Consider the following 12525-nt stretch of genomic DNA (forward strand, 5'->3'; position numbering starts at 1 on the left):
ATATCTTTTTCCACATTAATCAATTCAAATGCAAGTTTCATTCAAGATCCACAAGCTTTCAGCGGAAAGAGCACTACACATGCTAGTTGCTACAAGAGTGATAAAGTATAATATGGAGAAAACTAGACACATCAGAAAAGAAAAACAACTTTTTGTTTCATTTGCAGACAACAACAAAGGAAAACCAGTTACAGAGAGTACCATTTCTGGGTGGATCTCACACACTATACAAATGTTTCATGAAACAGCAGGAGTACAACTCCAGATCAGACTAAGGGCACACTGTTCTCGCAAAAAAGGAGCAATGATAGACTTTCATGCAGATATTTGCAGAACTGGTTCTTGGTTTTCAGTTCACACTTTTACTGCATAGACATTCTAATGAACAAAGAAGCTCAAGTTAGAAAAATAGTATTGAGGCCTTTTCATCACTCTTTTCTATCCTAATTGGTGAACATAATATATTGTATAGTCATCCCTCCACTATACGCCTTTAATGTTACCCAAAATAAAATGGGAAATGTTAGGATTCCATATCATGCATTCGTGAATGGTGTTTATCATGTGTTCACAGTTTGAATGTATTCTTAGCAGAGGCCCTCCAAAAGTTCATTTTTTTGCACTATAATTTTGGTGCTTGGTATTAAGTTATATTAACAAAGGATTGTGATTTGAAAAGCTTATCCCAATAGTCGCAGACATGGTCCGCCTATATGGCACAAAATTCACAACAAAATGTGAATATAGATTCTACCATGGAGAGTAGTAAGTGAATCCTAGGCCTGCCCTTTCATTATTCGCCATAAATCAGTAAGGCCCTGCACTTGTTCAAACCTCATAATAGCTTTGTGACTTCTCTTTATTCTTGGGTTGGTTAGTTGGTTGGTTATTCTCCAACCGAACTCCCCCATTCCCTCCCTGGAAAAATCAATCACTTATTAGCCATCATGGAGAGACACCGTTTAAGGATACATTTAATGATCATTCCTGTTTCCTTGCCATGAAATATATTTAGTGTGTCAACTTCCTTAATTCACAATTTCTTTGTCCTGCGTGTGTATTCGTGAATAAATCCTTTGCACATACCATCAGTGAAAATTTATAAATTTAGGATCACACAGAGTACTACTCTTTGAATATGTCTCCTATTACTTATTATCACTTAATTCATTTGTTCCAACATGTTGTGTACAGTGCTGCATTTTAGGTTAAACAGCCCACACAGCACACCGTTCCAACAACTGTTTTTATTCCTAGTCGTCATTGCAATTATATGTACCTCTGTCTCAACACCTTAAGCCTGGATAGTTTAAGTCTGTGGGGGGGACCCCAAGACAGCCATCTGCATTTTGTAGCCCCAGCTTCTCTGAACACTATAGAGCTCAGTGAGCAAGGACAAAGGAAGATGGTAGAACACAGACAACTTGTTGTTTGAAACAGTAAAACTGCTCTTTTCCTCTACCTGTTTACATTTATCTCTTGGTTTTTGTGCAATTTGTACTCTTAAAACCACTGTTTTCTTCTACCCATGATTGTTAAAATTTATCTTGTGGTTTTCCCTGAAACTGTGCTCAGTGTACTAGAAGGCAACCCCACTTCCTTTTACAAGCCAAAACCCTAACCAGAGTGTTTTTAAGAGAATGTTTAATCTGTTTTGTGGTTTAAATTGTGTTTTGAACGTGTATTTAGCACTTGTTTTTGGCTAGAAGTTTCTTCACTTTATTCATCATTACTACAGGTTTATCATTATCATTACTAAGAGTTCATCATTAATGTATTTCTTAGTTTTGACGATTTTGCTTAGCGCCTCTGTTTCATGTTTTGAAGGCATCTAATGGTTTCTCCGCTTTGACAAGACGTATGGTTTAACATCACAGTCGGCTGTTTGCACGCCCATTTTAGCTTCCCAATTATCGTGCTTAGGTTTAGAAAATGTTTGTCTATTCTTTTCCGCAATGATAATAAATAATATAACAATAAAGTACTTTTATATGGACACATTCCTCCTTTTCTGCAAATGTTAGGACTTGCACCCTGAATACCTGAAGCAGAGACAGGTCACACAATGCCAAGTTGCCAGCTCTTCTGAAACGGAATCATATTTCTTGCACAGATTGTTACGCTCAAAAATTCAACAGATTGCAAAGTACCCACCTAGCTTCCCAAAACACAGTAGAACACAAAACTAGAGAGGGAAAAAAGGTAGAAGCAGTGAACTTCCCCCACCCCCTTTAAATCTCAGAGCTTGTGTTTTGTTTTTTTAAATGTTTTACCACAGAAAGTGACATTTTCTTTGCTAATAGCACCTCCTCTGAAAGCACAGACCTCTGCCCTCACTATATCTACAACCTGGGAAGAGCCACAATCAGCGCAGCACTCACTTCCATCATCAATACCTCCCTCAAGACAACCACCTTCCCATATAGCTGGAAGGATGCCTAAGTTAATGCCCTCCTCAGAATCCCTGTCAACCCCAAAGTACTCAGCAACTACTGACCCATCTCTGCTATTCTTCCCAGCAAAAAGTCATTGAGAAGATCATCAACAGACCACTCTCTGACCACCTAGAACACCACAAATTCATGCACAACTCTCAGCCAGGATTCTGAAACAGCCCTCATCACTGCCACAGACTGCATACACACCATCCTCGGCCGTGGACAGACTACTGCCCTCATCCTCCTCGACTTCTCTGCCGCTTTTGACACAGTCTTCCACCCCACATTCATCGCCTGACTACTCAAATGTATAACTTCCTTCCTCTCTGGAAGAATACAACTAGTCAGACTCATACAGTTCACATCAGGACCCAAGGACCTCATCTGTGGAGTTCCAGGGGATTCATCACTCATCCCCACACTTTTCAACATGTACATGAGTCCTCTGTCTATCATCATTAGATTCCATGATAACATCTTCTACTCTGCATTCTTTCCCTCTAAGGCGACACTGTGAACACCAAGACAAACTTCAAACTATACATAACTAGTGTGGCCAGTTGGATGAAAGGAAACTGCCTCAAGCTCAACACTTACAAAACTGCAGTGCTGATCTTCAGGAATAAGAGCTCACCTTGGGATTGCATCTAGTGCCCTGGCAAACTCTTGACACACACCCCCCCAAACAACTATGCTAGGTATCTAGGCCCCATCCTGGAGAGCAACCTCACCATGAAGCCCAAGGTCAGTGCCACACCCTCTGCATGTTATTTAAAATCTTCAGGTGGCTGCGACTGGACATCAGACGTACCATCACACAAGCCCTAATCACAAGCAGATTGGACTACGGCACCGCACTCTACGCTGGTATCCCAACGCATCTTCATAGATATCAGACCATCCAAAACGGTGCCACAAGACTCGTCCTCGACTTCCATCGCCAAACTCATACAACACCACTCCTCAAAGAGCTCCACTGGCTCTCCATCCAGACACGCTGCCAGTTAAAAATTTACACATGCGTACACTACACAACCTGGGACCTGCATACCTCAAACACTGGCTTCACTTCCACCGACCCACAAGAGGACTTCGGTCAGCAATAACTTTTGTACACACACCCCACATCCACAGAAGCAAAAACAGGAGGTTGATCATTCTACTTCCAAGCTGCCAAACCCTGTTACGACCTCCCCCAACACATCATGGCCCCCTCCTCAATTCTTGACTCCCACAAGAAGCTGAAGACCTGGCTTTTTAGTTAGTCTTCTTGCGGGACCATCAAAACAGCCAGCACTCAGGCCCAGCCTCACCACACTCCTACTGTTACCTGCTCAGCACCTGGATACTCTCACGGGTGACAAGCAGCGCTCTACAAATGTACGCTACATTATATTTCCAGCTTACACCTAGAACAAAGGGAAATGCATTTCTTTTTAAAAGATTTTAGTTTGATGGACATTTTCCATTCAGCTTATAACCCATGTTACTTATGTATAGTAGAGAAAAAGACACAAACATTTCCAAGCATCAGGTATGCTTTTGCATGCAGACCTGATAAAGATAGGGAAGGTGGCCCTGTTGGACCTCCTTTCTGGAAATGAATGAGTCTTTCAAACATTTGAGTGTACTAACCCTCAGGTAAATGCCTCTTCGTAATTACACAATCTTTCTCTGTCAGGGCAAAATATGTGAACTAAAAATAGACAGCCAGCTTACATAACTCATATATGTAAATAGTAAATGTGTCATAGGTTTACAATTAACGTATATTCTGTGTTCAGCATATATTATGAAATTGTTGATTATCATTGTTGTTCAAAATAACAATTTAATGTACTGATGGTTTATGTTGTGTTAGAATTATTCTTCCATTTAAGAGTTTCTTTTTTCCCCCCAGCTGCCGAGGTTGAAAATGAAACTGGAATTGAGAAGCTTCAACTCGAAAGTTGGAGTCTGCAGCATCCAAGCGAGATTTCTTCCTCCCAAGAAAGAAAAGACTATTTTATGCGATGTCTAGAGTGCGGACAAAAATGTAACAATCAGTGCAGACTTACCCGAGCCAGTTTCCCAATGGGATCTCAAGGCCCTTATCATCCAGTCCCTATCGGCATTGATGGGAACCAAAAAATCCGATTTATGACTCACCCCTTTCCTGCTGATGGGATCTCGAGTTATAACTGTGTACCTCAGCCCACAGTCACTGATGGAACTTCTGGACATAGGCATGTTCCTGTTTCTGTTGCCACATATGGAAGCCAAGAGTTTGGGCCACCAACGTCACCCAGTGCAATGTATGGACGTCCTGGAATCCGACAACCGAATCCTGCTGTTACTGCCTATGGAAGTCTGGGAATTGGGCACTCAGCTCCTCCTGTATATAGTAGTGTTGATCCAACACACGCATCGTCACAGTCTGCAGTTGGTGGCAACCAAGGACATCGGTATCCACCCCACACTGGCCCAGTTGGCGGAATCCATGGAGTTGCATATCCACCCTCTTCTGTTGGCAGTCATGGGTTGACATATTCGGTTCCCAATACCGCTGGCTCAAGCCATGGGTCTCGATATCCGAACCCCCCTATGAATGGAAGTTATGGAGTTAGGTATTGTCCACCTCCACTCCCTCCTGCCGCTGCTCCTGGGGGTCATGGGGCTGCTTTCACTGCTCCTCCAGGTAATGTTGGGGGGAGCCCAGGAGGAAGGTATCCCACATCACCTATTGCTATTAGTGGGATCCATGGAGCTACATTTCCGAGCCCTCCTGTTACTGTTGGTGGGAGCCAGGGACTTAGGTATTCAGCTCCACATGGAGTTACATACTCAACTCCTCCAGTCACTGTGGGCCACGGAGTTCGTTTTTCGCCTCCTGCTACAGTTACTGGAGGGCATGGAGTTACATATTCAACTACAGCAGTGGTCAGCAGTGGTCAGGGAATTCGCTTTTCTTCCCCACCTTCTACTGGCAGTCATGGTACTACATTTGTAAGCAATCCTTCTACTGCCAGTGGCGGCCCAGGAGTTATGTATTCAACACCTTCAGCTTCTGCAGTGCATGGGGTGACATATGTCTCTCATCCTTCTACAGTTGGTGGAAGCTCTGGAGTGAGGTATCCAGCCCCACCCGCAACTGTTGGTGGAAGTCAAGGGGTCCGATTTTCAGCACCACCTCCTGCCTATTCAAATGCTGGAACTGTTCTTGGAAGTCCAGGTGTTAGGTTTGCTGCACCTCCCCCACCCTATTCAACTGCAGTTTCAAGTGGAAATCCAGGGGTCCGATATACAGCACCATCTGCTAGTGTTGGTGGGAGTCCAGGTGCTCGATACTCTTCTCCAGCGTCTGGTGGTCATCAAAGTGTTAGGCATTCAGGTCAAGGCAACTTTTCAGGCAATCAAGGCATTGGGTATCCCAACTCTTCTAATGCTGGTCATGGAGTTACACGTTCAACCCCTCCAACAACGGTTAGTGGCCTTACAAATTCCCAACCTCTGCCTGCAGCTGGCGGTGGTGGAATAACATATTGCACATCGACAACTGTTGGTGGAAATCAGGGACCGTCACATTCTACCACTTCTGCAACTGAGAGCTCTGGACATTCATTTACTGCTCCTCCTCATGTTGGTTGGAGCCATACAGCTAAGTATTCTGCTCCTTTTCCTCTGAATGGTGGAAGCAAGGGAATATGGTATCCAGCGTCGCTTACTGGAGGTAGTGGAAGCCAGAGTGCTGGTCCCCCTGCTGCTGCTACAAGCAATCAGGCAGTTAGGCATCCATCTTCTCCTGCTTCTGCCAACGGTAATCAGGGGGTTCGATTTTCGGCATCCCCTGCTGCTCCTACTGCCAACCATGGGGTTCGATATTCAACTTCTCCAGCAGCTCCTAGTGGTAATCAGGGAGTAAGGCACTCAACATCCCCTGCTAGTGGAAGCCAGGGGTCGCGGTTTCCTGCTTCTCCAGCCTCATCTAGTGGGAATTCAGGGCTTAGGCATTCAGTGCCCATCACTGTTCCCAGTGGAAATCAAGGGGTTAGGTATTCAGCACCTCCTGTGGCATCTAATGGGAACCAGGGGGTTAGGCATTCAGTACCCCCTGGGGCCCTAGGTGGGAACCAGGGGGTTAGGTTTTCAGCTTCTGCTGCTGCTGGTGGGAGCCAGGGGGTTAGGTTTACAACTCCGCCTAATGCTTCTAGTGGAAATCAGGGAGTTAGGTTTCCAAATCCACCCACGACTGCTAATGGAAACCAGGGGATAAGGTATTCAGTTTCTCAGGCAGTTGCTAATGGCAGTCAAGGGGTTAGATTTTCAACTCCCTCAGCCACAGTTAATGCAAATCATGGAGTGAGACATGCAACTGGCACTACAGCATCTGGTGTGGGCCAAAGCGCTAAGGAATCTCCTGTTACTGCTAGTGGGCGTTATGGTGTTAGATATGCAGGTGCTTTAACCACTGTTCCTGGAAAAGAGGGAACTGGACAGGCTGTGACAATGGGTACCAGTCATGGGAGCCATGGTCCTAAGAATGCACTGCCAGTTGCTATTAGTGGGATTGTAGGCACAAAACCAGCTTCATTACCTGTTGCTGCCTCTAGTGGTGTGGGTTCAAAGCAAGCCACTCAATTGAGTCGTGGATTAGGCAGAGTCACCTCACCAATTGTCATAAGTGAGGATCCTGAAATAAACCCTACTCCCCGTCTTCCGAATCAGTGGATAAGGCCTGATGAAACACCAAATATAATTACTCCTGCGACAAACAGGAACCGAGGTTTAAGTGGGTCTACTTCTCCAATAATTATTGATGAAAGTCCAGAAATAAGTAATCTCCAGTCAGTTAACAGGAACAGAGTATCAAGCGAGGCTTCAGCAGCTTCATCCAGGAGTAGAATAGCAAGTGATTCAACTTCACCCACCATTACTCGGAAGAACCAGGCAATTAATCCTCCTACGTCACCAATTATTATTGAAGATACACCAGTGGAGAAGGATGCTAGACCTCCCATTGTTACAGGCGAGGTTCGAGGGACAGTACGTGTTTCATCCCCCATAGTTATTGAAGATGACCATGATGATGAGAGTGCCTCTCCTTCCATTACGGGTGAGGAGAGTCAGGAAGGAAGTCATTCTGCTCCTCCTATCATAATCAGGGATGGTCCAGAACTAAAGACCCCCTCTCCTCCCCTCAATGACATTGATAATCAAGTGGTCAGATGTACTACATCTCCCTCCACAGATATCGAGAGTCAAAGTGTGACCCATACTAAGGCCAGTGTCAGTGCTGAGGATCAGGAGTTAAGATGCATCTCTTCTCCTGTAACTGCCATTGAGCTCCAGGGTTCCCCATCCACAAGTACTCTGAGTCAGAGTGTAAGACTTAGTCCACTCATTGTCAATTCTGAGATCCAGGGAGTGAATCATGTCACTTCTCCCACCATGAGTAATGAGAATCGGGGTGTGACTTCTCCTACTCCTCTCATCAGCAATATTATCATCACAAATATTGAGAGTCAGGGTGTGAGTCATGGAACTCAGCCAGTCACTACCATGGAGACTGAGTGTGAGAATGGTGGTACATCAGTCTGTAGTTCTGAAAGTCAAAGTGTGAGTGATGGAATACCACCAGTCACTCATATAGAGAGTCAGGCTATAAGTCATGGAACCACACTGACCACTAATGTTGAGAGTGTGAGTACTGTAACATTAATGGTCACTAGTATTGAGAATCCAGCTATGAACAAAGGAGTCCCCCTTGTGGATGTTAACGATAGTCCAAGCGTGAGTCTTGAAGCTGCACTGGCCAGTAACATACACTGCGAAAGTGTGACACATGAATCACCGCCAGTTACTTATACTGAGAACCAGGATGACAGTTCTGGAACCCCACTTGAAAATTTCACTGCAGGCCAGGATAGGAATGATGGAGCCTTGCCTGTCAGTTTTACTGAGGGTCAGGATATGGCTTGTGGAACCCCATCAGCCACACGTGTTGAGAGTCCAACTGTAAGTCAAGGAACCCCACTGGTAACTAGTATTGAGAGTCCTGAAACCACAGCCATCGCAAGTATTGAGAGTTCGGTTGTGAGACCAGGAACTCCAGCAGTTACTAATATTGAGAATCATGGTTTGGCTCGCATAACCCCTCCTCCTGTTACCACTATTGCTATAGAGGGTCTGAGTGTGAGGCATAAATCTTCTCCACAAAGTAATATTCAGAAAGATAAGTTTGAATGTGCTTCTCTCCACATGACCAATGTTGAGGATTATAGTGTGCATCATTTTGCTTCTCCCATTACTGACGTTGCTGTAACAAACAGCGAAACACAGATGGCAATCAATCCCTCTCATCATGTCACAGATATTGAGAGTCAGACTGTGAGGAATTCATCATTTCTCACTCCCAACTCAGAGGACCAGGAAGTGAGACCTGCAGCCCCCCCACTCATCACTAACAATGAAAGTCCGGTTGATACTTCTCATAGTAGTCACATCAACAGTAGTGATTCTCAGACTGTCCGTTGCCTCAGTAACTCCATCAAAAGTACATGTAATCAAGTTGTGGATTGTGCCAATTCCTGTATCACATCTACTGAGAGTCAAAGTGTCCGCTGTCCAAGTGCCCCCATTACTATTACTGAAATTCAGGGTGCCCAGTGTTCCAGTCACCCCGTAAGCAGTACAGAAAGTCAAAATGTTCGGTGTCCCAGTGCCCCCATCACCATTACTGAAAGCCATGATGTTCAGTGTGTCGCTTCCCCCTTGACCAATATTGAGAGTAAGGAAGTAAGTTGTTCCACTCCCCCGACTACATGTGTTCAGCACCAGGCCATAGAACACGCTGCTTCTCCAGTTGCTGATATTGTGATTACCAGTACTGAGAGCCAGGGTGTTGGGCAGGTAACTTCTTCCATCACAAATATTGGCATCTCCAACATTGACCGTCAGGACACTAGTAATACCACTCCCTCCCCCTCTTGTCTTGAGAGTGGAGTTGGGAGTAGTGGCATTCCCCCTATTTCTGATATTGAGAATGGGGTTCTACAATTTGATGAGGCCAAGGAAATGGGACATGCAACGTCGCCCATTGATAATCTTACCATCATTAACATTGAGAGTAAGGAGGTAAGGGATGAAACTCCATTTATCACTAATGTTGACCATGATGGAAGCCAAACAAATCTTGCTATTTCTACTATTGAGACACAGGGAGCTCCGCCCTTCACGATAGCCAACAGTCAAGAAGTAAAACCTGCCACAGTTATGGTTACTGGAAGCCAGGGAGTCACACTTGCCAGCCCCCGTATTATGGTTCCTGCTAGTCAGACAGCCCGGCATGCTGCAACTTCAATTGCTGTCACTGGGAGTCAGATAGTGCGGTACACCTCTACCCCGATTGCTGTCACTGGAAGTCAGATAGTCAGGTACACCGCTGCACCTAATACTGTCACTAAAGGACAGTTCATTAGGCATCCCACCTCCCCCATCATGGTTACTGGGGGTCAGATAGTTAGACATACCATTCCTGGAAGTGTGACATCAAGCACAACTCAACCTGTACCCATAACTATGTATGGAAGCGGAGGAACCAGACTTGCAATCCCCCCTTTTAACGTTAACCAGAATGGTGCCTCTTTACGTACTTCTTCTCCCTTTATCATTAGAAGGAATTCTGGACTTCAGCACACAGCTTCGCCTGTCACTGTTAATGGTAGTCAAGGAATCATGCTTACATTCCCTGTTACCATTGACATGAGTTCAGGACTTATGCTTGCAACTCCCATCTCGGTTGGAGAGAGCACAGGGGTGAGACAAGCCAACCCTGTAACCGTAAACATTGGGCCTCGTACTGGATCGGCTCCCCAAGTAGCTGTCAGTGTCAGCTCGGCAGTTCGACATACAGGTCCTGTGAGTGGCAGTATAAGCATAAGACCGCACCCCCCCATTGCAGTTAATACAGGTCAGGGGGTTGTGCAGACCTCTGCTGGTGGAACTTCGAGCATTCTTCTCACAACTCCCCCTGTGGCTGTGGAGTCAATCCAGCATTCAGCTACTCCTGTGGGAGGCCTGGGACTTGGCGGTCCCACTGTGGTAACGGTAAACAGAGGTTTGGCTCTTGAGAGTGCCGCCCCCATTACTGGAGGACTGGGAATCAGCAGTGATAGGGTTGTAGCAGTGACTGGGGGGTTAGGAATTGCAAGTACCGCTCCTGTTAATTTTAATCAGAATCTGGGCCCTCTGCACTCCACTCCTACTACTGTTACACAGGTTGCACCTGTTCACATAAGTGCTGGTTTAGGGCTTAGTGGTGGCACTGTTGTCACAGTGAATGGGGGTTTAGGAGTTGGGAACATTATGCCAGTTGCACTTGGCAGGAGTTTAACTCTTGGGCACACCACTCCCATGACTGTTTCGGAAGGTTTAGAACTAACTAACACTACCCCAACTATCTCTAGTGACAATCCTACTGTTATCCATTCTCCTGTGGTCACGGTTGGGGTGGGTCATGAATCCTCTGTACAGAACAGCATGGGGGATGCCAGTGAACAATCTGGTCATACAGAAGAGGGAATATACAAATGCACTGAGTGCGAGAAAGGCTTTGGCAGTCCCCGAAGTCTTGGCTCGCACCAAAGAATTCATATCGAAGAGAGACCAGCCATTTGCATGCATATGAGTAAAACTCTGCGCGAGTTGCGCCCAAAGGAAACTTCACAGACCGAAGATCCTCCAGTTGCACCATCTACAACGAGTTCTGCAGAGCCTTCTCCAACCATTCTGTACACGACGCAGAGCTCTGAACTGGGAACAGTGTATGTTGTAACGGTATAGGTCATACTTTTAGTGACTATATCCCCATCCTAGACACACTGACAAGGGGCACAAGAACCCTGCAGGAGGGCAGACGCTTTTTTTCCCTGTGGGTATAGCTTTTTGTGTACTCTCCAGTGACTGCTGCCCATCATGCATAGGAGGACTCGGCTCTTTGTTTTCTTGCCAACTGCTGACATTTCCTCATTATCACTATTGTGCATCAATTCCAATAATATAAACAAAAAATAAATTTGCCTCTTCAGAGAAATTCTTTGCCATCACAGAGCAGCTGTGCACAGAGACAGCACAGAGCAGGTGTAAACGGAGACATAAACATGTTTAGCCTGTGATGTGAAGTTAAGTAAACTGCTAGAAATAATGCCCATTTCAGCTCAGTTGCTGTTGTTGGTGGTATTGAAATCTGTATCAAATGTATCTGTCTCAATGAGAACAAAAAAGGCAGTGACTAGAATGTGGCAAGATAAATGGTCACTGGAAAACAGTAATCAGTGCTCTTTACTAGTCTTTTCATTGAAATGACATTTCCCTGTTTGTGCAGCCTTCTCCGTTACATTCTACACCAGGCTTTCGAAGACAGCTGAAGGATTTTCCACCTAGGGTACTATAATGCCCTTGTATTTGCAAAATTCTAACCAAAATGAGAATATCCATGTTAAAGTGGGTGTTTTTGTCCCTCTCCCATTCTATCTCTGTTTTTCTTTCTAATAAGGGAACGAATGTTGGAATGAAAATTGTGTAAATAGATGGCTCCAGTTTGACCCCATTCATTAATATCACATCCCACAATAGGTATGTTCTCTTGTATTCCATGAATAACACATGTATATACAGCATCCTGCCCATTACGTAATCCATTTGTAATATAGAACTCCTACCTCAGAATCGTATTCTGTAAATTATGCATGTTGTGAATTCATGTTTATTGCTTTAACTTTTTTAGAGTAATAAATATTTTGTCTTTACATGACTCCTTCCTCTCCTGTTGCTGCTTAAGAAAGGGGCAAAGTAAGTTCAGCAGGCAGACGTTGCAATACAGATTTTGATTTGCATGTATATAAATACCTCAAATTTATTCTGATGACATATAACATTGAGCAGAGGCAAAATCAACTGCCCTGACAATAGGTTTTCACAAAAATGGGAACAAAGTCAAAGCTATTCAAGGTGCAAAGGTCAGGACGCCCAGGACACCAAGTAACCTTTGCAGAACTCCACAGAAAATCAACAGGAGGAGTTCATTTGTAGGGACCATTAGTAAAGAACT

General features: G+C 44.9%; 1 protein-coding gene across 1 annotated transcript in view; it reads left to right on the forward strand.

Annotated features, from left to right (window-relative positions):
• LOC138261650 (uncharacterized) overlaps positions 1 to 12228 on the forward strand; it is a 174645-nt gene extending 162417 nt beyond the window's left edge. The window contains exon 4 of the mRNA XM_069210819.1: positions 4339 to 12228. Coding sequence (XP_069066920.1) covers positions 4339 to 11258 — 6920 coding nt within the window. The 3' untranslated portion in view covers positions 11259 to 12228. The remainder of the gene's footprint in view (positions 1 to 4338) is intronic.
• The last annotated feature ends 297 nt before the right edge of the window (positions 12229 to 12525 follow it).

This window comes from Pleurodeles waltl, chromosome 10 (genome assembly GCF_031143425.1).
Source record: "Pleurodeles waltl isolate 20211129_DDA chromosome 10, aPleWal1.hap1.20221129, whole genome shotgun sequence".
In the NCBI taxonomy this organism is placed as follows: domain Eukaryota; kingdom Metazoa; phylum Chordata; class Amphibia; order Caudata; family Salamandridae; genus Pleurodeles; species Pleurodeles waltl.